The sequence below is a fragment of the Bufo bufo genome, chromosome 7 (genome assembly GCF_905171765.1).
Source record: "Bufo bufo chromosome 7, aBufBuf1.1, whole genome shotgun sequence".
Classification (NCBI taxonomy): Eukaryota; Metazoa; Chordata; class Amphibia; order Anura; family Bufonidae; genus Bufo; species Bufo bufo.
Genome location: NC_053395.1, coordinates 85,033,915 through 85,061,679, shown reverse-complemented (window position 1 = coordinate 85,061,679; position 27,765 = coordinate 85,033,915). Strand labels below are relative to the sequence as shown.

At 44.9% G+C, this 27,765-nt stretch overlaps 1 protein-coding gene across 2 annotated transcripts in view; it reads left to right on the top strand.

Moving 5' to 3' along the window:
• FAM234A (family with sequence similarity 234 member A) overlaps positions 1–27,765 on the top strand; it is a 64,830-nt gene that overhangs the window by 28,820 nt on the left and 8,245 nt on the right. For both annotated transcript variants that reach the window (XM_040441302.1, XM_040441304.1), the window contains exons 3-11: positions 122–235; positions 9,282–9,473; positions 10,456–10,586; positions 11,900–12,032; positions 12,165–12,312; positions 15,336–15,476; positions 17,000–17,078; positions 17,922–18,074; positions 19,789–19,882. In XM_040441302.1, coding sequence (XP_040297236.1) covers positions 122–235; positions 9,282–9,473; positions 10,456–10,586; positions 11,900–12,032; positions 12,165–12,312; positions 15,336–15,476; positions 17,000–17,078; positions 17,922–18,074; positions 19,789–19,882 — 1,185 coding nt within the window. The remainder of the gene's footprint in view (positions 1–121; positions 236–9,281; positions 9,474–10,455; positions 10,587–11,899; positions 12,033–12,164; positions 12,313–15,335; positions 15,477–16,999; positions 17,079–17,921; positions 18,075–19,788; positions 19,883–27,765) is intronic.

The following is a 27,765-nucleotide window of genomic DNA, read 5'->3' as shown; positions in this document are numbered from 1 at the left end:
TTTAAAAACCCTTTGACTTGTATTTTTTGTGTGTATTGGGTGTTGATTGTAATTTTTGTGTGTATTGGGTGTTGCATGTATATTAACAGCCTTGTCCTTCTTCTCTTTCCTTGGGGAACAGTTGGCTATCCGTTTCTGGCTACAGACGATGTGAACAAAGATAATGTGCAAGATGTTCTCTTCATTTTTAAAACCGACGATGCCAACAAATTAAATGTATCCTGTATGGATGAAGGTAAATTATCTTACATCTGATGCCGATGTACAGACAAGCTGCCAGGTTATAAAATGCTTACCTCAGTAGTGCAGGCAGTGAAGGATGATGAGGACACTTCTAATTAGAACCAGACATTAAAGGCTACGGACACCTTTGTGCACAAAAAATCACACTTGCGTTTTTCTTTTCCGGCATAGAGTTCCGTCACAGGGGCTCTATACCAGAAAATAACTGATCAGGTATATCCCCATGCATTCTGAATGGAGAGTAATCTTCAGTTCAGTCATTTTGACTGATCAGGCAAAAGAGAAAACCGTAGCATGCTACGGTTTTATCTCCGGCGAAAAAAACTGAAGACTTGCCTGAATGCCTGAATTCCCCATAAGAATGTATTAGTGCCGGATACGGAATTCAAAATGCCGGAATGCCGGATCCATCGCAGACTGGTAAAAATGTAAAAAAAAGATACAAGACAGATCCGACTGTCCGCATGACAAGCGGAGAGACGGATCCGTTATTGCAATGCATTTGTGAGACGCATCCGGATACGTCTCACAAATGCTTTCAGTCACATCCAGATCGGTGGATCCGGCAGGCAGTTCCGACGATGGAACTGCTTTCTGGATCACTCTGCCGCAAGTGTGAAAGTAGCCTTACTGTAATGCAGCGCATAATAAAATTGCACTTGTTTGCTTACTGGTATCAGCTTTGCTTCACATGCTATCAGAAATGCTCTGATGATTTTTGCTTAATGCTCTCATCTCCTGTGAGAATCTGTGGGCGTTCCTGTGGATTTCACATGCACCAGCACAGCTCTGCTGCCCCGCCCCCACATCCTGTTACATAGCACAGCTCTGCTGCCCCACCTCCACATCCTGTTACATGGCACAGCTCTGCTACCCCGCCCCCACATCCTGTTACACAGCACAGCTCTGCTGCCCCGCCCACATATCCTGTTACACAGCACAGCTATCAGCCACTTACATATAGGCTGCTGGAACTTGTAAGATTTAATTCCAATCCACAACATGGTGAGTCTTACAGTATGGTACAACCTGTATTCAGCAGATCTATTTCTCACTTTCCATTCCGTAGAAAGCCCATTCTTTGTGGACACAATAGATATTTCTGCTGGTAACATTAGTGCAGCGATCTACAGTCATAACCATGGCGTTATAAGCAGGATGTAAATCTAATTACTGACAGCGCTCACTACGTGCACTCTCTTCTGAATATAGTATTGTGTGCAGTCCGCACAATGAACTGTCACTTGTCCCAATCAGATTAGTACAGTGTGACAGCACAATGCTATGTACACATAGAAGTACACAGGGGGGGAGATTTATCAAAACTGGTGTAAGGTAGAACTGCCATAGTTGCCCATAGCAACCAATCAGATTCCTCCTTTCATTTTCCAATGAAGCTGTGAAAAATGAAAGGTGGAATCTAATTGGTTGCTATAGGCAACTAAGCCAGTTCTACTTTACACCAGTTTGATATATAAGAAAAAAAAATTCCACACTCTCAAACACTTGATTCACTCCTGTGTTCGCACTGTTTTTAGCTCATTCACAGAGTCTCTTTTCAACCTTTGAGCTTAAGCGTTGCGACTAGTGTTGAGTGAACTTGTGTTTCAAGATTGGCGTACAAGGTTCAGGTTATCTAAGAATTCCATTATGGATTCTGCTACCACGGACCATAAGGGTCCATTCACATGTCCGCAACTGTTTTGCCGTCCGCAAATTGCGTATCCGCAAAACACGGACACCGGTCATGTGCGTTCCGCATTTTGTGGACCGCACATGGCCGGCACTATAATAGAAATGCCTATTCTTGTCCGTGGCTGCGGACAAGAATAGGACATGCTCTATTTTTTTTGTGGGGCCGCGGAACGGAAGTGCGAATGGGGAACACAAGTTCACTCATCCCTAGTTGAGACCAGAGGGATGAATAAAGTGTTTTTCTTTTCACTCGTTTTTTGTGAGATTGCTGCCATTTTTTTATATTCTCATATTGTCCTGGATTTGTTGCTGGATCCATTGGCCAGCACCTCCATATTTTGGCCTGATGTGCTGCCATTATTATATATATACATCGTATTTTCTGCCCCATGAGACGCACATACCGTTTTTTTCGCCCTATAAGACGCACCTAGGTTTTTAAGGAGGAAAATAAGAAAAATATATATTTTGAACCAAAAGGTGTGCTTTTGGTGGGTTTTGAACTAATGGTGGTCGGTGGATGACACTATTATTGGGGATCTATGGATGACGCACTGTTATGGGGGTCTGTGGATGACACACTGTTATGGGGGTCTGTGGATGGCACTGTTATGGGGGCATCTGTGGATGACACTGTTATGGGGGCATCTGTGGATGCCACTGTTATGGGGGCATCTGGAGATGCCACTGTTATGGGGGCATCTGGGGATGGCACTATTATGGGGGCATCTGGGGATGGCACTATTATGGGGGCATCTGGGGATGGCATGACACTGCTATGGGGGGGAATCTGTGGATGACACATAGCATCTTATGCTATGTGTCATCCCCAGATTTCCCCCATAACAGTGTCCCTGTGTAGTGAATGACCCCCAATACAGGGGGTGGAGGTCTGCATCTTGTTTTGTAATGGCAGCGGGGCCCGGTGCAGTCACTGTACTCTACTACACTGGGCCCCGCTCACTGTAGTAATCATATAGGCAATGTTAAACTGTAAATTTATTCATCCAGGCTGTACTATGGTACTTACTACTAACTTCCATAGCAGGCAGGAGGCCGGGCGAGTGGGCGGGAGCCGGCAGCGTAACTCACTACGTCATGCGCAGGGGCGTGGAATTCCTATCGCCCGACGCCCGGGACATGCAGTTCCGGGCGCCAGGCAAGTAGTTTGAACAGTTGTTTAGCCCTGTGCGGGCAAGTAGCAGGGACATGTCGGTTGGGCAGTAATAGGAGCGGTCATATGCTAACCGCGAGCTGACCGCTCCTACATCTTTGTCGGCCTGCCCCTGCATCGTGCATATGAGTACTGTACATATCACTTCCTGCAGGCGGCCCCCGCTCCTCCCGGCTCCTGTATCGAAGTCTCCGCCCACCTGCCAGCACAGGAGCGCACGGTAAGTCAGCACACCGTCTCCAGAGACTGAGTAATTGCAGGCCAAGATGGGAGAAGAGGAGTGAGAGACCCCAGGGCCCCCTTCAGATGAGCGTTCCTCCCGGAGCCTGTCCACATCGCAGCTCCCGGCCTGACCTGCAAGCGCTGACTGGGGTCACATAGCATTATACTGATTTATGATGCTATGTAACCCTTACAGTTCTGGAATGTGTTGGATAACACTGACAGTGTTATCTAATACATTCCAGAACTGTAAGGGTTACATAGCGTCAGAAATCAGTATAATGCTATGTGACCCCAGTCAGCGCTTGCAGGTCAGGCCGGGAGCTGCGATGTGGACAGGCTCCGGGAGGAACGCTCATCTGCAGGGGTGTCAGAAATAAAGGTTGTGCTGTCTGTCTTCTGAGGCTCTGGCCCTGCCTGCAATCTGCACTGCACGTGGCACTTGATAAACTATAATGTCTCCCTGTTGCCCCCATACAGTATAACGTCTCCTTGTGGCCCCCATACAGTATAACGTCACCTTGGGGCTGCCCTAGTGCCCCATACAGTATAACGTCACCAAGCGGCTGCCCCCGCACAGTATAACGTCACCCTGTGGCCCCTGCCCCCATACAGTATAACGTCACCCTGTGGCCCCCGCCCCCATACAATATAACGTCTCCCTGTGGCCCCCACCCCCATACAGTATAACATCTCCCTGTGGCCCCCGCCCCCATACAGCATAACGTCTCCTTGTGGCCCCCGCCCCATACAGCATGACATCTCCTTGTGGCCCCCGCCCCATAGAGCATAATGTCTCCTTGTGGCCCCCGCCCCATACAGCATAACATCGCCTTGTGGCCCCCGCCCCCATACAGTATAACGTTAGTATAAGTTCAGGACAAGTAGATGGTAATGAGGGACAAGTAGATTGAGCCCCCACTTTAGTCCTTCGACAAGTATTTTTTTTTTTATTTCCACACCCCTGATGCGCCTGCGCCGCCTGCTTCATTCATAAAGTGGGCGGATCAGGCGCGTGACGTAGTGCGTTACGCTGCCGGCTCCCGCCCGCTCACCCAGCCTCCTACCTGCTATGGAAGTTAGTCGTAAGTACCGTAGTACAGTCTGGATGAATGAATTTACAGTTTAACATTGCCTATATGATTACTACAGTGAACGGGGCCCGGTGTAGTAGAATACAGTGACTGCACCGAGCCCCGCTGCCATTACAAAACAAGATGCCGGCCCCCAATCCCTCCCCCCTCCCGCTGATACACATGCCGGCCGCGCTGTGCAGCAGCGATGTATCAGTGTAAAATTGCAGCATTCGCCCCATAAGACGCAGTGCTATTTTCCCCCCCTTTTGGGGGGAAAAAAGTGCCTCTTATACATTTTAAACCAATTATATGTGTGGATATAGGAAGAAGTTAGATATTTTTTTTACTTTTTTTTATTTTTTATTTTTTACTTTTTTTCACTCAGACCCACTTGGTTCTTGAATATCCAGTGGGTCTGATGCCTCTACAATACACTGCAGTACACTGTATAGTAGAGCTGTTTCGGGTATTGAATTTTCGATACCCAATCCTATACTTTTGTCTGGTATCTACCTCGATACCGGGATTTGCCTCTTTTCGGCTTCGATATTGCACAGTCTATTGCACGCTCTGTGTTCTCTTCAGCAGCATAGGGGAGAAGGAAGCAATCTCTCCCTCCCCTCTGTGCCGCTGCTGCCACCAATGAGGAGAGAGGGGCGGGCGTACTGCACCACCAATGAAAGTAAACGTTTAATACAAATCCAGGAGGCGGGGGCTGGCGGGGAGCTGTGATCAGCGGCAGGCAACCCCTCAGGTGCTGCACCCGCCTCCTGTATTAAATGATAATTATCAGTATTAAAATCATTGGTGGTGCAGTGCACCCCCTCCCCTCAACCGCCCCCCCGTATTAAAATCATTGCTGGCGCAGTGCGCCCCCTCTTCCCCACCCCCAGTATTAAAATCATTGGTGGCAGTGGCCACAGGGTCCCCTCCTCCTCATTGGTGGTGCAGTGGCAGCTTCTGATCATAGCCCCAGCTGTGTAATCCTGCTGCTCCGATTGGTTACCATGGCAGCCAGGATGCTACTGAAGCCCTGGCCATAGTCAGCTCCCTGCTGCTGTGTGTACTATGCACAGGGCAGCAGGGAGAGTGGGAAGTCCTATTCACCCTGATAGAGCTGTATTAGGGTGAATAGGACAAGGGATTGAAAGATCCCAGGTTCTAGCCTGGTTATTAAATAAAAAGTAAAAACAAAAAAAATATTAAGTATAAATCACCCACTTTCCCAATTTTATATATAAACAATAAATAAATAAACGTATTACATATCGCCACATCTGAAAAATCCAAACTATTAAAATATAAAAAATGTCCTATGCGGCGAACGCCATAACAGAAAAAAATAAAATAAAAAATGCGCGATTCGTCATTTTTATTGTCACCTCGTCCCTCCAAAAAATAGGATCGGACTGTTCTATTATGGGCCGGACGTTCCATAAAATGCGGAATGCACGCAGCTTTTTTTGGTGTTTCAATTTTTTTTGCATGGTTTCGAATGGTATCGAGTATCACAATACTTTTTTGTGGTATTGAAACCGAATCAAAATTTTGGTATCGAAACAACCCTACTGTATAGTGTACTGCAGTGTATTGTCATTCACAGTAAGCCAGATCAGGCTCAGCTATACCATGGCAATCCGGATGGTATGGTAACCATAGGGACGCTGCCACAGCAGCATAACTGCCCGATGGGGGAGGGAGCTCCCTCCCTCAGTTTAACCTTCAAGCATCGGGCCGCTGCCACAGCATAGCAGCGGCTCGATGGTTATTCCCTCCATGAAGCGGTATCTAAGGTTTCAAGCAGAGTGTCAGCTGTATGTTGTAGCTAACACTCTGCCCTGCTGCCGCTCTGCAAACCTTAACTTGGGGGGGGGGGGCTAGGGGGGCTTGTTGCGTCACCAGCCATCCTGAAGGGAGGGGGCGGGGGGAGCTTGTCGCCACGCCGGCCATCCTTAAGGGAAGGGCGGTGACAGCTTGTATGGAGGTGAGGACGGCCATTCTACACAGCGGAGGAAGGGGGGAGAGGTTAGCCCCTTGCAAGGACCATGGCAAGGAAGGGGTTATGTCTGCAGTTTGAAGCAGACTGTCAGCTGTATGTTACAGCTGACAACAGAGGTCGCACTACATTTTTTCCAGAAGAGTAAAAATTCTTCTCTTAACAACTGACGCTGCCCTACACAGTGCCCGCCTGACGCTGCCGTACACAGTGACATCACCACAGGTCCTTTAACCACAATGTAGTCTGGAGCTGCTCCTGGTGAGAGAGATGTCCGTGAGGGGCAGGGCTTCTCGAGAGAGGCAGGTTCTGATACAGGTACTGACTGGGGTGGGGGGGGGGGGGGGAGACAGTGCACGCTCCTGTGTGCACACAGTAGGAGTCACAGAAAATCCGTCCGGATAGGAAGCACAGCAGGCTGTAGAACAAAAACGAAAAAAGATAGATAAATAGAACCAATTGGAGAAATGCTTTTCTCCACAAAATTAATTAATTAGTGTAAAAAATAATATATATATATATATATATATATATATATATAGATAGAAAGAAATGGACAGCACATCCAGTAGAAAAAAACAAATCAAAATTTATTCAGCCACAGTGGCACAAAGAGGCGACGTTTTGGCTCAAAACCGAGAGCCTTTCTCAAGCAGGGCTCTCGGTTTTGAGCCAAAACGTCGCCTCTTTGTGCCACTGTGGCTGAATAAATTTTGATTTGATTTTTTCTACTGGATGTGCTGTCCATTTCTATCTACATACCCTGGGTAAGCAGTGACAACCCTGGACATAGCACCCATTACATTGTTGTGCATTGGTGCTGCCACACTTTTCCTTGTTATATATATATTATTTTTTTTAACAAAGGTGTCCATATCCTTTAAAGGGGTATTCCCATCTCAAACAATGGGGGCATATCGCTAGGATATGCACCTAAAACGAAGCGGGGAGCGCTGTGGCTGGAGGACCCCGGATTTCCCGGGGTCCGTCCACCACCAAACGCTGCTCCCATAGAAGTGAATGGGAGCGCACCGTGCATGCGCGGCCCATGCTCCCATTCATTTCTATGGGGCAGACGGCAATAGCCGTGCCAGCGCTCGGCTATTTTCTGACGGCCGCATAGTAATGAATGGAGGGCGGCTGCGCATGCGCAGTGCGCCCTCCGTTCATTTCCCAGCTCCGTTCTTATTGTAGTTGCGGGTTCCAGCGGTGGGACCCGCACCTACCAGACAATGGGGGCATATCCTAGCGATTGTCTGAGATGGGAAAACCCCTTTAATACTTGTGAATGTAGATAGTTAGGCCCCTTGCAGACGAGCGTTCCTCCCGCATCAAGTCCGCAACGCAGCTCCCGGCCTGACCTCCCAGCACTGACGGGATCTACATAGCATTATATTGATTTAGGATGCTATGTAACTCTTATAGTTCTGGAATGTATTGGATAACACTGGGAGGTCAGGCCCGGATCTGTGTCGCGGACTCGCTGCGGGAGGAATGCTTGTCTGCAAGGGGCCTTACAGTGGCCACTAGAGGCAGCATGGGAGCTTAAAGGGATATTCTCATCTTAGATATTTACAAAATTTTCACAGGTTATGCGATAAATGTCTGAAAGATTCAGGTCCCACACCAGATTCAGCTCCAGGACCCTCACCTACCTGGAACAGTTGTTCCCGCATCAGGTGAAAAATAATAGAGGCGGCTGTGCTCTATCCATTTGTTTTTATGGAAGTCATGAAAAAAGTCTGTTACACTTGCTTTTCTAACTCCTATAGAAGCACATCTTCAACTACCACTCCATTATCTGTCCAGATACAGGGGCCCCCTTACCAGGCAGTACAGTGGTCAGGACCCCCTGATCTTGAAATACATTTGTATCTTACCTTCAAGACCTGAACCTATCAGGTGAATATGCCATGAATGTCTAATATGGGAATATCCCTTTAATGCATAATGTTATGCATCAGACTCCTAATAACACTGTATGCAGTAAGCTCCCTCTAGTTCAACCTTGATTTGGTCGTAAATAATTCTAGAAGATTGTTCAGGAGAGGAAAGAGAGGGGATGGCGAGCAGGCCATCAGACATCTCTCAGACTGATTTTAATGTGAACAGCTTTCTTCGTACAAGCATTTAATGGCTTGTCGCTAGGATATGCTATCAATGTCAGCTGCTGGTCCCACCTCAGCGATGCGTTCCTATTTCCAGAACAGGCCCCCTGAAACGCTGGCTTGGCCGTGGCATGCTCTCCTTTACTTTGGGGGGGCCCTTTCTGGAGATAGGAGTGTGTCTCAGAGGTGGAACCACACCTATCTGACATGTCAACCCTTTTAAATGATCACGACCCCTGTCCATGTGCCGTGTAAAAGTGTGCTAAGACAGTGTGGTTAGATGCAGTTAAAACCACATTTAAAAATGATACGCATTTTAGCTGTGATTTTCTTGATGATGTGATTTATTTTATTTTTTTACATGTACAAAATATTCAGCATGTTTCATTTGTGAAAACCACATCCATACCAAAAACCATGGCAAAAACCGCACCCAGTCACACCATCTAAATACACCCTAAGGGTACAACCACACCGCACGGTTGTGATGCGGCTGAAAGGGCCACCGTGGGCTCTAATCACACTAATGAAGACCGCACTGTTCAGCAGGCCTGTATTGTTAGTGGCCGCACGGCCCGCTGAACGGTGCGGTCTTCATTAGTGTGATTAGAGCCCACTGTGACCCTTTCGGCCACATGGTACGCGAATGCAGCATGGACACGCCACAACCGCCGTGTGGTCGTACCCTTAAAGATGTAACTTTCTCACTCCCCTTCAGCGACAGCTAACTTGTGCATCAATGTGAAGGGTATCTTCAATCTTTGCAGGCTTCCAGAAACCATGCTTCTTCTTATCTGCCCTGTCTGGGACAAATGGAAGTACCCTGTGGATCAGACCTGTTTCTGATGATGATGTGCAGTTAGTGGAGTGCAATATCCAGGACCTTGGTGGTGAGGACAGCGGTGGCTGTCTGGTTATAAGGAAATCCGGATTCATATTAGCTATTGATTCGAAAACAGGTAAGATTCACTATGTGCAATTTATCAGGTATCTAAATAATAATTATCTAGTGTGAAAATCTAGTATTGGTGAGAGTAATAGGAGGATTTATTACACCTGTAAAAGACATTTACCAGTAAGTGCATCTTCAAGGTTGGTTCTCTGTAAAGCAAATAAAGAAAGATGACCCTTTTTTTTCGCAGCATGTAGATGAGCACATTAAAATCTCATTCACTTTGCAGGTACAGTAAAACAGCTTTGCCACATAATCCTCAGCTTATACGTCCTGTGTGGGCATCCTGGACACAGCAGAAACGGGATTCTTACCCGGATTGTTCTCTGCGCAGGGAAGCAGTTTCTTCCCTTTTGTAGCAAAAAAATCTGCAACATCAGGGAGTATTTATGCCGCACACCACATTTATTCTTTTAGACATTTTTGTCACTTTGTGCGGCCAGTGGGTGTGGCTTAGTGGGAAAGGGTGTGGCTTTCTGGGATGGGTGTGGCCTAACATGTAACAATGTGTGCCAACATTTTTCCGCAAAATTCAGTACACATTGTGGTCGAGCTGCTGTAACTGCTGCAGATCACTACTAATTTCTGTGGAAATACAAGTGGAGTACATGGTTTTTATGTGTTTTCCCCGTACTTGCAGTAATCCACACATAGGTACAACAGCTCGGCCACTAACTTTCCTGACCTGACCGCAGTCTGATGCACATGTCACAGCACCAGATACATGCCACACAATTTTGCTGAAGATGAAATATTGGAGAATATTCTCCATGAATGAATCGGTGTCAGTTCTTAGTAATGAATGTAAGTATGGCAGCACTGAGTCCTCCAGTCCCTGAGAACAGAGCTCAGACACCAAACATCTACCCGTACTATTTCAAAGTGTGATCATTTAATTTGTCTTGGAGACCTCTTGAAAGCCGTCCTCAGCGCTCGGTCTCCATGGAGTCCCCATATTTGCCTGGCACACATCAGCTCATGTCTTGCAGGACACACCTTGTGGGAAAAGCCAACGAAGTTTGCAGCTGAGTCCACAGTTCTAAAACCAGTGCTGAAAATTCCAGATGTGGATAAAGATGGTGTAGAAGATCTTATGTTTTTTCTTTTTGTGGAAGATGAGGTAAAAATATGTAACTATGTCCAATATAATGTACAGGCTATGATTCATTATTATACTGTAGTAACACAAAGCAAATGAGTTGTGATATTCACCAAAGGTTGTGAATAGAACACATTTTCTACAATCTGGAAAGGTCCCTCGCCCTAGTCTGCCTCTCATGTCTGTCTAGTCCTCGCCAGTCTCTAATGTCTGTCAGGCTGATTTATGTAACTCATCCTTGTATGTGATATTGTGTTCGCTCTATGACCTACCCTCAGAGTTATGATGGAAACTAAAGTTTCTTTAAATATGTTTCAATAAAAACTAAGCATGAGAAAAGGGGGCCTGTGCCCCACAGCACAAAGGACCAGAGTGGCAGGGGGCAGATAAGTATGAGGCTGCAGGCATCAGTCAAAGGTTAGGTATTACCAGATAACCTCTTTAAGGAATCAATCTATAAAACAAAATGAAGGCTTACAAGTTTTTTGCCACTCCTGTTCCTAAGATTCCTGGGTCCCTGTACTTCCTGGTCCCTCTAAAGCCAGGAAATGTGACTGCTTACCCAGTCACTAGCCTCAGTCATTGATCGAGCAGTAAGGACAGGTGGGGACTCAGGATGCATCAGAATGAAATCGGCTGGGTGATTATTGCTCTCTTTTACTTTTTCAAGCCATGTTGTCCTGTTTTTAAATCTTTTTTTCTTGGCTCAACAACCCCTTTAAATTACTTTAAATTAAATTACTTTAGCATCACTCATCTTATGCTGAAGCTTGATATGTATGATTTTTCTATTATCTTTTTTCATTTCTAAACTTAAAGGGGTTTTCCAAGACTTTAATACTGATGACCTATCCTCAGGATAGGTCATCAGTATCCAATCGGTGGGGGTCCAACACTTGTGACCCCCGCTGATCAGCTGTTTGAGAAGGCAGCGAGGCTCACTATACTATGTACAGCGCTGTGCTTTATAAGCACAGAGAAGGCCGCGGTGCTCACAGGAGCCCCATGGCCTTCTCAAAAAGCTGATTGAAAGTGAATGGGTCCGCATATTGTGGAACGAATGTGGACCCAAATTACGGACGTGGTAATGGACCCTTATCCTGAGGATAGGTCATCAGAATTAAAGTCTTGGAAGACCCTTTTTAACCAGAACTGGGAGCCCAGATGGCCATACACAGTGACAACTGTCAGGTCACATGGCAGACAGCAGTTTATCTCCTTCTGCAGTCATTCCACGGACAGCCAGCTATATAGTGACAGGAATCCAGCGTAAGATTATGTATATAACGTCACATATAGACAATGGTCATTCTTTTTGTCTTCTGTTTTTATAGCTGCAGAGTGCTATATTCTCAGGAAAAAATGGAGATCGTATCGGAGAAAAGTGGAGGATTGGAACTGAGAAACCAAGTGGTTATTACACACATGTGACAAAGTCAAAGGCACCGTATGTCCTGTTCTTCCAAGGTGAAATAACTAAACTGCTATGAAAACATTCTATCTACAGCTCTGACCTGTCTAATTCTGATCTAAGCGATTGATAGATGCATATTACAATACAGTACTGACACGGTAACAAACCTTACCTTCCTCAAACAGGTAGGTCCATTGCTGCTTATTCCGTCAGCGACCTGTGTTCTCACACTGCGGACCCTGAAGCAAAACCGTTACCTATCGTGCAGGACTCTGACTGGGAGGCACAAGGGAATACTACTGCGGGGTTTATTCCCATCATAGCTTCTTCCAGGTAAGTATATGTGACAAAGCATTGGTGACGTTCTACTGTAAATGAATCTAGAAACTGTTTAAATATTTCTGAACACAAAGCTTCAGCTGCTTATTATTTCAAGTTTTATATTTTTTAATGAGTTTTCTAAGGTAAATAAAAAACTTTAAGGCAAAGAAAATGTTAAAACTGTAAAAGAAGTTATACTCCTCCTTTCAGACTCCCACTTCTCCAGCCCCACCACTGCAATCCGCCCAGCTAGGCTTTGGCCTACTTGACTGCAGCGGAGACATGCATATGAGTGCTGCAGCCAATCACTGGCCTTCTGCTGAGGATGGTAACTGCCTGCAGTGGTTGAGTATGATATAGGAGACATCATCGCTGCAGCCAAGAACATGATGTCATTGCTGCAATAGCAGGAGGATCGGAGCAGCTGGCTGTACACTTTAGATGAGTGTTGGCTATCCCATTATTTCTCCTAACTACCCCATATATATGCATGCAGTCCAGCTGAGCGTGCATGTTTTCTGAATGGGGAGAGGCCAGTAAGTCACTGCCAGACACCTGTGGAGGTGGTTTATCTCTTCTGAGAACAAAACGATTGGGCATGTTGAAATCTAACTGCGTGATCCTTCTTTCTGTCAACATCAGCCATGGTGGGAAAGTAGGGACACCCTCAAATGCGTTAGATAGTTGGCTAATTCTGAGGAATTGGGCACGGTTTGGCCTACATTTAACTAATGTGTATGGCCATCTTACACACATTGCCTATGCAACATCACTCCAGTGACCTCAGCTCAGAGATGGAATCTTTAAACTGTGTACATTGCAATGGGTTTTATCATTTAGATGTGATATTTTGGAATCTTGGTTTATGAACTATTCCTTAGTATATAAGATATTAGGAAACGCTTCCTTTATCTGCTGCACTTCATGGAAGTCAAAGTCCCAACCACTGCTTTATAATCCGCCAACAGCACAAGTATTTTTATAGTAGCCTGTATTCTGTCTGCTGATAGCACCAGAGCAATGTCTGTCAGTGAAGCATGAGGATACTGTCTCCTGTAGTTCTAGGATAATCCTGTTGTATTCTGTGGCGCCTGCACAGCAGTGATCGGAATTATAGTTCTTACAATATAATCAAATACTGGAATCAGAATAATGTTTTCAAAATCACTTCCATCCAAATTCTGTCTTTGCAATTTTGTGAGTGGTAAGGTTAAGAGCACTTGCTGTTAAACAGATCATCTATGTATGGAAGCACTTAAGTGAAAAACACTCCTGTAGGCATGGATATAACAGGACTTCTTACATGGCTCTCCTAGTGAAACCTAATCCCTCATCCACAATCAAATAGAGACTACTCCAACCAGAGTAGCAGTAAAACTAGTGGCTCCTAACCAGGGTAGTAGTAAAACTAGTGGCTCCAAACCTTAGTAGCAGTAAAACTAGTGGCACTAAACCAGAGTAGTAGTAACAGTAGTGGCTCCTAACCAGAGTGGTAGTAAAACTAGTGGCTCCTAGCCAGAGTAATAATAAATCTGGTGGCTCCAAACCTGAGTAGTAGTAAAACTAGTGGCTCCCAACCAGAGTAGTAGTAAAACTAGTGGCTCCCAACCAGAGTAGTAATAAAACTAGTGGCTCGTAACCAGAGTAGCAGTAAAACTAGTGTCACTAAACCAGAGTAGTAGTAAAACTAGTGACTCCTAACCTGAGTGGTAGTAAAACTAGTGGCTATAAACCTGAGTATACAAACCAACAGAAAAAATGGCGTGGTGTTAAGCAAGCAGGAAGTGCTCAAACCCATATGCAGTTGTGCATGTGTATACAGGGGATTAAATACTGCACTTGTAGCTCGTTGCTAATGGCGATCCCCAGCACAAATGCATACAGTAGAGGATGCCCGCAGCGGACCACAAGTACCATAATAGACATCCTATACAAGATAGAAATTATGTGGAGGTGATAACCAATATAACAAGATAATAGCAAAGACAGGTGCACTTTGCGGTCTTACTAAACCCTCATACTGATGTTAAAATTGAGAGATTAGTCAACATATCCTACTTTGGAAGACATGTCTGAGCCCGAGCACCGTGCCAAGGTTTCTCAAATAGCTTGGGACCTAACACTCACTTACCTGTGCCGTATGGGCAATACCTGAGCCAGTGGGCAAATTACAGGAGCGTAAGGTCCGACTCATAGCCAACTCACCAGTTACCTCCAGCATGTAGCCATGCTTGCAATGGGAGGAGTCTGAGAGTCCCACTCAAGACTGGCTGATATGGCCCAGGCCTCGCAGGTGCACCTAAATGTAGCCTGTTGATGGAAAACAGGCACATTTAAATTGGAGTTCATACACCTCCAAGCATCTCTATATACAAAGCTTGGCGCGCTGCTCGGGCTCAGACATGTCCTCCACAGTAGGATATGTTGGCTAATCTCTCAATTTTGTATCAAAACTAAAGATGGGCACTCTCAAATCTCTCAATTTTGACATCAGTTTGAGGGTTTAGTAGACCGCAGAGTGCACCTGTCTTTGCAAATGTTATTATCTAAACCTGAGTAGTAGTAAAACTAATGGCTCCAAACCAGAGTAGTAGTAAAACTAGTGGCACTAAACCAGAGTAGTAGTAAAACTAATGGCTCCAAACCAGAGTAGTAGTAAAACTAGTGGCACTAAACTAGAGTAGTAGTAAAATAGTGGCTCCTAACCAGAGTAGTAGTAAAACTAGTGGCTCCTAAGCAGAGTAGCAGTAAAACTAGTGGCACTAAACTAGAGTAGTAGTAAAATAGTGGCTCCTAACCAGAGTAGTAGTAAAACTAGTGGCTCCTAACCAGAGTAGCTGTAAAACTAATGGCTCCTAACCAGAGTAGTAGGGAAACAGAACATTACATTTCCTTCATGTTGAGGAATGTTATTATTTGGTTATGGATTGCGTGTATTGCTGGCAGGGTGTCGGATATGCCATGTATTTGCACTGCTTACATTTTATTTTCCCTCTGTACTAATGGTTCTTGTCTTTGTTCTGTTTCTATTTTAGCTCCGGTAACATTCTCTACATATTAAATATTCCTGGAAGATATTATAACAACATTTTAGTTGTGAGATCTGAGGTTTCTGAATTGCTAGATGGTCAAAAATTTCAAACATTGTGGACAGTGAATACGACCAACATTTTAAGGTAAGATATTTACGGGGTCATTTATTAAGACCAGCCTTTTAGATGTCGGTCTTAATAACCCCTATGCTGGCGGTGGATCGCCGAAGTTATGAAGAGGCGCAGGCCTCTACATAACTTCAGTGCATCCACTACCGGTCTAAATGTAAGCCACTTTCCCTGCTGGCTTAAATTTAGACCATTTTCTACCCCTAAAACAGACATAGAAAATGATAAATGAGGTGAGCCTGCCGGCCCTTCCCCACCCACGTCACAACCCTTTTTTTACACCTGGTGTGAGTGGGGAAAAGTAGCAGATTGCAGTGCAAGTAACCTTTCTGCCACAATCTGCGACATATACACCCCAGAAAACTGGCGTATATCTGATAGTAAATGACACCCTTAGTTTTCAAGTTTTGTATTCTGTATTTTTTTTTTTAAAGTAAAGTTATTTAGAGAATTAAAAAAATCATTGTCACATTGTACACAGCAAAATAAAGATACTTAATAGATTTACAGTACAATAATCAAACCTCCAACATAGGCTCAGGTCAGAAAGGCAAAACAGGCTTACATAACATTATACACGTATCTGAGAATGGCCTAAGGCTACTTTCACATTAGTGTTTTTGCTGGATCCGGCAGGGTTCAGCAAAAATGCTTCAATTACTGATAATACAACCGTCTGCATCCTTTATGAAAATATCTGATTGTATTATCTTTAACATTGCCAAAAAGGATCTGTCATGAACACCACTGAAAGTCAATGGGGGACCGATCCGTTTTCTATTGTGTCAGAGAAAACTGATCCGTCCCCATTGACTTGCATTATAGGTCATGACCATCTTGACAATGAATGGGGACAAAACGAAAGCGTTTTTTTCCAGTATTGAGACCATATGACGGATCTCAATTTCGGAAAATAGAAACACTAGTGTGAAAGTAGCCTAAGTGCCAGTTTAACCATATGGTTCAGGTTTGAACTATATTAGATGCTAAGAGCTCAGTTGAGGCCACATGGCTACTTTGGTCACACAGGAATGCATTGATTTGCAGAGTTTTCACTATTCAGTGCATTTGCAGCCTCTGATTGCACCTAGAGTGCATGTGACTGCAGCTCCGATGTCTCGTAACAATTATAAGACAGTTGCACTCACTCTCATGCATGATAGAGAAGAGGTTCTCTAGAACTTCAAGGGAGTTTGTCAGCAGTTTTGACCCCCTCAGGATAGGCCCTCTATGTTTGATCAGAGTCCAGCCTCCAATATCCGCACTGTACCCCTACTGTAGGCCGCTATGGCAGCTCATTACACTGATCAAGCATTAAGGATAAGCCTCAGCTTCTAGGTCCCAGAGAACATCTTTTTTTTTTCAACCATGCTATATACTATAATGTAGTAATATGAAATAGAGGTTGTCAGTGATACTAATTATTTCTTGCATTTAGGACAGATATTTAATATATTCACTATCTCTGTACACACAATTTACACTCACTGCTTTTGTACTGCGGTTTTGTAAACTAGTGGATTTTATGTTTTTTTTAGTAAGCCAGCACTGGGGTTTTTCAAGAGAGATGTCTTCTCTATAATGATGGAGCTTGAAACTGGAATGAACAAAAAAAAGGTGCGTGTAGGTATTTTACCGATACAACACTATGCTGTATATAGCTGGAATTCACTGTGTGGGTATTTATAATACTCCCAGCTACAGTGCAGAGGGGCTCATAGTGAAGGCTAATTCTACACGCCCAAAATGCATAATTCATTTCATTCTGTAGCTGTTTAAGAAGCATTATTTCATGCTCTTATTTCTGAGAGGTTGTCTTGAAGCCCAGACCTCTTAAACTATATGTATTATTGAAAGGTACCTCTTCCTAACGTGGATGTAATGTATGAAATATGGTTAGGCTACTTTCACATCTGCATTTTCCTTTCCGGTTTTGAGATCTGGCAGAGGAGGATCTCAAAACCGCAGGAAAACCCATCCATTTGAATAATACAACCGGTTGCATCCGTTCTGAACGGATCCGGTTGTATTATACTAAAACCATTGTAAGTCAATGGACGCCGGATCCGTTTTTTTGTGTCTGAAAAAAACAGATCCAGCACCTTTTGACTTACATGGTTTTTTATTTTCAGTTTCCCATGCCGCACACAAAAAAGCAGCAGTTTTGTGTGCATCATGGGAACGCAACAAACTGGAACGGAATACATTCTGGTGCACTCTGTTCCGGTTTGTTCAGTTTTGTCCCTATTGACAATGAATGGGGACAAAACTGAAGCGTTTTCCTCTGGTTTTGAGATCCTTTGCCGGATCTGAAAACTGGAACGGAGAACACAGATGTACAAGTAGCCTTATTCTGTTTGCCATTTTTTTGCCTGTTTTATATTTAATGCTTTTTTCAGCTATATTATATCCGTAATACTCTCATTATTATCTGTCTCTACGCCGTTTCTTTGTGTTCAGGTCATTATTGTAGACAGCAACAGTGGAGCTTTACAGTGGGAGTATGAACTGAATTTGGGTATTGCCAGACAAAACCCTGCCGTGCTGAATACAGGAGACCATCGCTCAACGTTTCTGTTCTGGGCAGTGAACTCTCCAGATTTCAACAACAGTGTGAGTGTCTGTCTATTCACTATGGCATAAAGCTAGTTTGTGGCAGCTTTGCTTTGCACTCACCATGCAAACGCTGTGCAATCTACAGGCAGCATACTATAGAGCAGGAGGAGCAGAGCAGATTTATATAAAGTTTGTGGGAAAAAATACAGCAAAGGAATTTGTGCATCAAAATCTCTACAACGTCTGAGCTCAGTAGCCAAAACGGGCGGTCTTATCAGTGATTGACAGCCCTCCTTGTAGGAGTGTGATTACATAGATAGCTGTCAATCGCTAATAAGACCACCCACACCCAAGATGAACGGAGAATTCTGTATTTATGTCCTTGAGCATATAGAGGATATCAGTAATAAATGTGAGAAACCTGTGGCTGGACAGATAAGGATTGCCATAATAATGACTTTAATGTACTCAAAGTGTCACTAAACTGTCATCGTGAAATATGAAAGGTTTTGATCAGTGGGGTTTGAGTGCCACCGATCGCCAGAACAGGATTAACGTGCTCACATAGTGCACTCTCCCTCCTCGATTGAATCGAGACAGGCCTATATACGTTCTATTGAACCCGTCTCCTGCAGCAAGAAGAGTGCTATATCTGACCACTTATCTCTCCTCATTCTAGTAATTGGTGGGGGTCTCAACACACAGACCCTCACTGATCATAACCTTTGATATGTCGCTATGACACAAACATTTTGGAAAGTTCAGCAACACTTAAAGTTCTCAGCCATTGAGGTTGTTAGGGAACTAATGCGGTGAGGCAACTGCGACAAAAAGATGTGGACCACCAGTAGGTACTGATGAACCCCACCAAGTTAGTGGAGGGAAAGGCGTTGTATCACTGTGTATATCGGCCTCTGTATCTCTCTGTATTTAGTAAACCCCTCAGAGACTTGGGGCCTAATTGTTGTGTGTTGTCCTATTCTCTAACCGTTATACCTTTATTCCCCTTATAAGAATATTCTAGGGCTGTAGAGGCCAGGTTCTAGATGGTGGGATTGTGCTTTTCATGTTGGGTGTCCCTTCAGGCAGGGCTATCTAGGCATATACTAGAGATTAGAAAGATAGCTGTTGAAATTTCCAACAATCCCCAAGAGCCCTTGGTCTCCAATGAGGTATTACGGTCCCACTATTTGGCCCACTGCTACTACTACTACTACTACTACACCAAGGCTAGGATGACATATGCTGCATTCCAGATAGTGGGATTGCCTCCTGCAGGCAGGATTACCTAGGGACTTACTAGGGGTCAGACCATTCCCTTGTTCTTGATACTGTGCATTTTAACCGTCTTTTTAAAATAATTTGATTGAAGGTTAAATTTTAGGGGAGGTTGGTTTCTCTTTCTGAGACTTTCATGAGTTAGTGAGCTGGGTTTGCAGGGTTGTCTAGGATTTAAACAGAGCCATTTTGCCTGTTAAAACACTAATGTGCATCCACATATAAAATCAATAGATGTGTCCACACCAGCTCACTGATAGCTCCAGATGGCAACAGGATGTTTCTTCATAAACTTCACAATAACTAGTTATTAAGTGGGGAAAATAAGCTGCATATCCATCCGATCCATGGCGGAGATTTGCCAATGTCTTAATCACAGTTTATTTCTATTCTTATAGCCGTATGATCCCCTCCCTTTTTATTGTTTATTCCATGTCTGCAGTTTCCATAAAGCAGGTATACAATGAAATCTAATATTTTTCTTCTGTTGAAGGCAATAGAAGAAAACCTCTTTATGTTTCACCCATCACATCCGGATGCCCTTCTCCAACTGAACAATCATACTGAAAATATAATCCTCTTTACTGGTAAGTTCATGTCACAAATGATAATAAATGTGACATCACACTACTTTCACTGTTAAAGGGGTTGTCCGGGTTCAGAGCTGAACCCGGACATATCCCCTGTTTTACCCAGGCTGCCCCTCTGAGATGCTCCGATGCTCTCCCTTGTCCTGCACTGAATCGTGCAAGGCAAGGGCTTTTTCAGAAGATCCAGTGACTTACTGCGTCTCTGCTGGGCGGAGGCTTCAACCTAGCAATATTGCCGGTGATGTCACTGGCACTAATGTGCAGGCTTTAGCACTGCCCTAGCCTGTAAAACGGGCCATTATTGCCGGTGACATCACAGGCTACACTGCTAGGCGGAAGCCTTTACCTAGCAGTGTAAAAATGTAAACAAAAAAGCCCTTATCCTGCACAATGTAGCGTAGGGCAAGGGAGAGCATCAGAGCATGAAATGCTCTGATGCTCAACTCAGAGGGGTTGCCTGGGTGAAGAAGGGGCTATATCCAGGCTCTGAACCCAGACAATCCCTTTACGTTTCCTGGCTTAGAATACCCTGTTTTTTTAATTTCCAAATAAACCCTCATCCATTAGCCAGAGCAGATAAGAGTATATATTGCTCTTCAGGACATTTAATGACCATGCATTACATTGACACCACAAATGCTTGTTAGCGATCATCTGCTTAAAAATCCTGCAAAAGTGCCTACAAAAGTATTCACCCCTTTGACTTTTTTTGTATTTTGTTACATTACAGCCTTAAGTTCAATGTTTTGTTAATCTGAATTTTATGTGATGGATCAGAACACAACAGTCTAAGTTGGTGAAGTGAAATGAGAAAAATATATAAATAAAACTATTGTTTAGAAATAGAAAACAGAAAATGTGCATGTGCGTATGTATTCACCCCCTTTGTTAGGAAGCCCATAAAAAGCTCTGGTGCAACCCATTACCTTCAGAAGTCACATAATTAGTGAAATGATGTCCACCTGTGTGCAATCTACGGGTCACATGATCTGTCATTACATATACACACCTTTATTAAAAGGCCCCAGAGGCTGTAACACCTAAGCAAGAGGCATCACTAACCAAACACTACCATGAAGACCAAGGAACTCTCCAAACAAGTAAGGGACAATGTTGTTGAGAAGTACAAGTCAGGGTTAGGTTATAAAAAAAATTGCCAAATCTTTGATGATCCCCAGGAGCACCATCAAATCTATCATAACCAAATGGAAAGAACATGGCACTACAGCAAACCTGCCAAGAGACGGCCGCCCACCAAAACTCACGGACCGGGCAAGGAGGGCATTAATCAGAGAGGCAGCACAGAAACCTAAGGTAACCCTGGAGGAGCTGGAGAGTTCCACAGCAGAGACTGGAGTATCTGTACATAGGACGACAATAAGCCGTACGCTCCATAGAGTTGGGCTTTATGGCAGAATGACCAGAAGAAGGCCATTACTTTCAGCTAAAAACAAAAAGGCACATTGTGAGTTTGTGAAAAGGCATGTGGGAGACTCCCAAAATGTATGGAGGAAGGTGCTCTGGTCTGATGAGACTAAAATTGAACTTTTAGGCCATCAAAGAAAACGCTATGTCTGGCGCAAACCCAACACATCACCCAAAGAACACCATTCCCACAGTGAAACCTGGTGGTGGCAGCATCATGCTGTGGACGGACTGGGAAACTGGTCAGAGTTGAGGCAATGAAGGATAGTGCTAAATACAGGGATATTCTTGAGCAAAACCTGTATCACTCTGTGCGTGATTTGAGGCTAGGACGGCGATTCACCTTCCAGCAGGACAATAACCCTAAACACACTGCTAAAGCAACACTTGAGTGGTTTAAGGGGAAACATGTAAATGTGTTGGAATGGCCTAGTCAATGCCCAGATCCTAATCCAATAGAAAATCTGTGGTCAGACTTTAAAGATTGCTGTTCACAAGCGCAAACCATACAATTGTAAGGAGCTGAATCAGTTTTGCAAGGAGGAATGGGCAAAAATCCCAGTGGTAAGATGTGGAAAGCTCATAGAGACTTATCCAAAGCGACTTGGAGCTATATTTGCCACAAAAGGTGGCTCTACAAAAGTATTGACTTTAGGGGGGGTGAATAGTTATGCATATTGCCTTTTCTGTTATTTTGTCCTGTTTGTCGTTTGCTTCACAATAAAAAAAAAAAAACATCTTCAAAGTTGTGGGTATGTTCTGTAAATTAAATTGTGCAAATCCTCGGGGGGCGTGGCCTGTGAGTGCATGGAGTAAGACGCACTGTTCACTGCTCCTGCTAGAATCCTGCTCATTTACACTGGAAGCGCACTCAAACTGCCTGAAAATACTTTACCTGGGGAGAGGAAGGTGTCCGGTGACTGTGGTGTCAAAATCGGGAGCCTGAAAATGCCGAGGAAATCGTCCAAACTGGCGAAACAAGACCGCCTGGAGAAGGGCCAAGATGGCGCCGGAGGTGGAGAGGTGTCGGCGCTGCAGGAGACGGTGAGCCAGAGCGCGGCTGCTAAACTCAGCAAGTATCCCAGACTGGACGGTGGAGTGGGCAATTCGGCTAGCGATAAAGGGACTGATATACCTACCTCCTCTGATCAGGAGGACGGATCCATGGACGGTGATGACCCGGTTTTTGCCGGTCAGCCGGTACTCAAATCTGCAGCCCCTGCAATAGTTCCAGTAGACCTGCGGGTTGATTCTACAAGGGAGCCCACTTTGAAAGATATAATGGTGGCTGTGGCAAGCTGCAACAGTACCCTTAAAGTGCTCACAGTACAAGTTGGCAGCCTGCGATCAGATGTGTCCATAATCAGGCACGACCTGCACAAGATTTCTGAGCGCACTTCTGATTTGGAAAAGAGAGTGTCCTCACTGGAAGACGTTATTCAACCTCTGCAAATGGCGTCAAAAATGAATGGGAAAGATATAGCTGCCTTATACACCAAAGCGGATGATTTAGAGAACAGATCGCGGAGAAATAATCTGCGAATTGTTGGAATGCCAGAAAAAACAGAAGGGGCCAATGCTACAGAGTTTGTGGAGAAATGGTTGCACCAGTTATTCCATGAGAAGGGCCTATCTTCCCTGTACGCGGTTGAGCGGGCGCACAGAGTCCCTTCGCGGCCGCTCCCGCCAGGCAGGCCTCCTCGCCCCATACTGGCGAAGATTCTACACTTTAAAGATCGGGACACTATCCTACGCCAGTCAAGGGACAATGATGAGATGGTCCTGAATGGGGTCAGAGTGTCCATTTTTCCGGATTATTCCAATGAGGTGCAGCGGAGGAGGAGCAGATTTATAGATATAAAGAAAAGGCTCAGAGTGCTACAAGTTCCGTACGCCATGTTGTTCCCGGCTAGATTGCGAGTGGTGGCATTGGGATCCACCAAATTTTTTGAGGACCCTGATGAAGCAACACAGTGGCTGGACGTCCATGAGCGGCAACTGAGAAGTGGAGCCCTGGACACTTGAAGGAAATAGTTTGCAGTTTGTGTTCACTTTATATGCATAGGATTGCACCCTAATGTCACTTGAACGTTATACCTGTTATAAAGTGTATTGAGTGTTGCTACCACATGGTAGATCCTGATGCAGGAGTAGGAAGTTGGGATAAGAAATGTATTTCCCAGTTGTGGAGAGGATTCTCTACCTGAGGGAGAGTGTTGGAATCAGAAATGATTTTTGTTCAGCATTGGGCATGGTGCTTACAGATTGCCCTGAGTTAGAGTTGGATGTTTGGGAGTGGGGGGTTGGGGTTAATGTTCAAAGTAGCCTGATCACTGGGGAGGGGGAGGGATGGGGGGGAGGGTGACGGGTCAGAGATGGGTGAGGGGCGTGAATTATGAGAGAGTGACATTAGTATGGGGTGTGAGATTCAAACATGATGTAATCTTTCATCATGACACAGGTGATTAAAGTGTTGAGCTGGAATGTGAGGGGAATGGCTGATGCACGAAAACGACAATGTATATTTCAATATTTGGGTCGGTTTCAGCCGGCTATCTGCTGCCTGCAGGAAACGCATTTGTCCAATGATAATGTGCAGTGGCTGAACAAAAATTGGGTAGGTCATGTGGTACATGCAATCCATTCCTCTCACTCCAGGGGCGTAAGTGTGATTGTGCATAAAAGTATAAGGTATGAACATCTGAAGCAATGTGTGGATGCTGAGGGCAGGTATGTGTGTGTAGTGTGCAAGATTGATGGGATTCAGGTGGTGTTGGTGTCTGTGTATGTGATCAACATCCAGCATTTACAAATACGTATCTATTGGGTCAGAGGTCAAATAATTGAGGTCCAGCTACAGCATAACCCTTTACAAAAATATAATATAAATAAATTTAATATAACAAAACAGCAACCATGTCCCTATATGTCCAGACCCATACCAGGCCACCCAGAGGATACTGCCAGGGAGTGGGGTAGTTGACCCTAGTAACGTTTACTAAAGCTTGGCCCTAAGCCCAGGGGCGGCCCCTAATGGTGGAGCCCCCCTGTCCTCGAACCTGGCTAACAACTCCTATTAGGCCCTAGGGTGATGAATATAGGTAGTGATACAAATAGTGGTGGGCTGGTATGGGCATGGACAGAGAGGATCAGAAGGATGCTAATGAGGCACCGTATATACAGCCCTGATGGTAAGAACTACCATCCGGTACACGGTGCACACGACTACAGAATAACATAAATCACTTAAATAAGATACAGAAGATGCCACAGAAATTAAACCGTGGTAAACCCCAACGCGTTTCCCCCACGGTGTGGGATCATCAGGGGGTGATAGGAAAAAATATTAAATATAGATAAACCGATTTGAGCGGAATACAGGATAAACGGACGAAGGCCCAGATACAATTGGTACATCCGTAACATAGCCGCTCAAAAGTGTCAGTTGTGACATTCAGTAATCAACATAAAAAATTATTTGGACCAGATAATAATCCTGGGAGGGACAAATAAACCTATACCAACAGTCCTGATGTATCACACACGTATGTCATACGTAAGAGAGGTAGATATCTGTAAAGAGAAAGGAGGATATCCATATATCAATATGCGTACGTCTATACCGCACCACCAGGTTAAAAATGTGACGAACCACCACCGGCATAGATAATATTGAGAGGAATCACTCACAGTGTATAGGGCAAACTCAATGTATTGATAAAGTCACGATCAGGCTCATAAATAGTACAGAAACTCCTATGTAGATAATGGAGTGCGCTGCTGCCAATCGTGTTAGTGATGTTCACATGGCGTAACACACGTATCAATCAATAAAGTGAGCTAAAAACATAATAGAATATTCATGCCAAAACACTGCACTCCACCCTCATAAGATAATATAGATAAATAGGGAGGTAGGCATACCTTCAAGTATAGGCTGGATCGTATCAACCACTAAGGCAAGGTCAGACTGATAGATAAAGATCCACTATATAACAGAAAGGCATGTGTTACAAAGACACCACTAAAAATAGCTCATGTCTAGGGGTGAAATTATCAGTTTACTTACTGTTGGTCAAGTAGTCAAGGACATGTATCCCCTCCCAGGGTCCAACTATGAATCTCCCAGAAGTGCCCCCTCTTATAGTGAACACCTAAAGTTCACTGATTGTACACATCTGTGTCTGGGCGGAGGCCCAGATCAATGCCCCTCATTGGTCAGATCCGTATATCATGTTGGGGAGCATGTACATACCATTGAAGTCAGCGTGCGTTCCACAGTGGAACGCACGCCGCGCGACTTCCGGTATACGCCCCCGGAAGTGGCGTCATCGGCATATGCGCTCCAGCCTGGAGCGCATCTATACAGCAACACAATCACATGGAGACGTGCAGTCATGACGTCATCTCCCCGAGCCCTTGCGTTCCAGCATGGAGCGCAAACAGCCGGATCTGACACATCTATATGGGTAAGATAAATCGGTGAGGGCTCAATGAAGATCAAAGATGAATAGAGAAGTTGCCAAATAGTGGCAACAATGTCATCCAGCCCCATAAAACAGTAATAATATGAAGTGGATGATCAAGGGGACATATAGAAAGGACAGAGGATTATTGTCTGCATCGATAAAGAATATATAATTATAGAACGATATACAGTGAGAACAGTGAAGCCATTTATCATCACTGTTAAAGATAATTATGATTTCGGTGCTTCACGCACCCGGTCCAGTAAAGGGACAAGAATAACCACCGAGTCCACCTGTAGCAAGGGCAAGATGGGGGAAGGGGAGGGAGGGGGGGAGGAAAGGAAAAGGGAAGAAAAAGGAAATATCGAGAGCAGGCCAGAAGGCCAAAAAGTAAAACAGGTCACAAATAGCATGAAAAAGTCAATCTTTCATTTAACCCGCGGGGGGATTGGGACCGGAGTCTGTGGATCCATTCGCTTTCCTTTTGTAGGATCCTCCTGTCCCAATCACCCCCACGTGGAGATGGATGTACCAATTCAAGTACAGTAAATCGGAGGCATCCCGGATCACCCCCGTGAACTTCATTAACGTGTGTTGCAATCGGGGTGACTTCCTTGTTTTTAACGTCATTAACGTGTTCCAGGATTCGTCTTCTAAATTCCCTGATGGTTTTCCCGACATAGTCAAGGGGGCAGGTGCATTGACACAGGTAGACAAGACCCCTAGATTTGCAGTTGATAAAATCACGTATCTGGAAGGTCTGACCCGAGACTGATCCTGTAATTGTTCTCGCTGTATTCAGGAATGCACAAGCCTTACAATCTCCACATCTATAAAGGCCTACTGGCCTACGATCAAGCCAAGTCCCCGTCATAGCGGGAGGCATAAAGTGGCTGGCCACCAGACGATCCCTAAGACTTCTGCCCCGTCGGTACGAGACGGATGGACGATCACTAACGACCTCGGAGAGGTCGGGATCCATTCTCAAGATGGGCCAATATTTACTTAAGATTTTCTTAACATTCTGATTGGCTGTGTCAAAATTAGAGATGATTCTCGTGGGTTGAGGGCTATCCAGACACCTTGTTTTAGGGATAAGAAGAACGTTCCGTTCTCTCCTCTGTGCATGCTTAAAGGCTTCCCTGAGTATTGGTTGGGGATACCCCCTGAGTGCAAATCTGTCACGAAGGGCCCTCGCTTCTTGAAAGAAGGCCTCATCACTGGAGCAGTTCCTCCGCACCCGCAAGTATTGTCCTCTTGGGATACCGCGTTTGAGGGAGGTAGGATGGTGACTGCTCCAGTGAAGGAGGGAGTTCGTGGCCGTGGCTTTCCTATAGATATTCGTAGAAAGCCAATCCCCCACTATAGTGACCTTGACGTCAAGAAATGTAATGCTAGACTGATGGTGTTCAAAAGTAAAGTGGAGACCGATCTCATTCATATTGAGCTCAGATATGAATCTTTTAAGCTCAACAGAGTCTCCTTTCCAGACGACGAACACGTCGTCTATATAGCGAGTCCAGAACTGTATGTTTCCGGACCACCATACATCATAGTCAGGGAAAACGAGGGTATCCTCCCACCAGCCCAGGAAGAGGTTGGCGTAAGTGGGGGCACAGGGGCTCCCCATCGCCGTCCCCCTGAGCTGGTGGTAGAATTTGCAATTGAATAGAAAAAAATTATGAGTCAGGGTATACTCGAGGAGCCTGATGATAAATTGGTTATGTAGGTTATATTGAGTGCCCCTAGCACAAAGAAAATACTCAATGGCTTTAAGGCCATGCTGGTGTGGAATGGAGCTATAAAGCGCCTCGACATCAATACTGCATAAAATGCAGTCAGGGTCAAGAGTCAAAGCATCTATTTTGTTGAGGAAGTCCGTTGTGTCCCTCGTGTATGCTGGGAGGGACACAACGAACTCCCTCAACACCTTATCCAGGTACACCCCACAGTTCTGGGTAAGTGAATCGACACCAGACACTATGG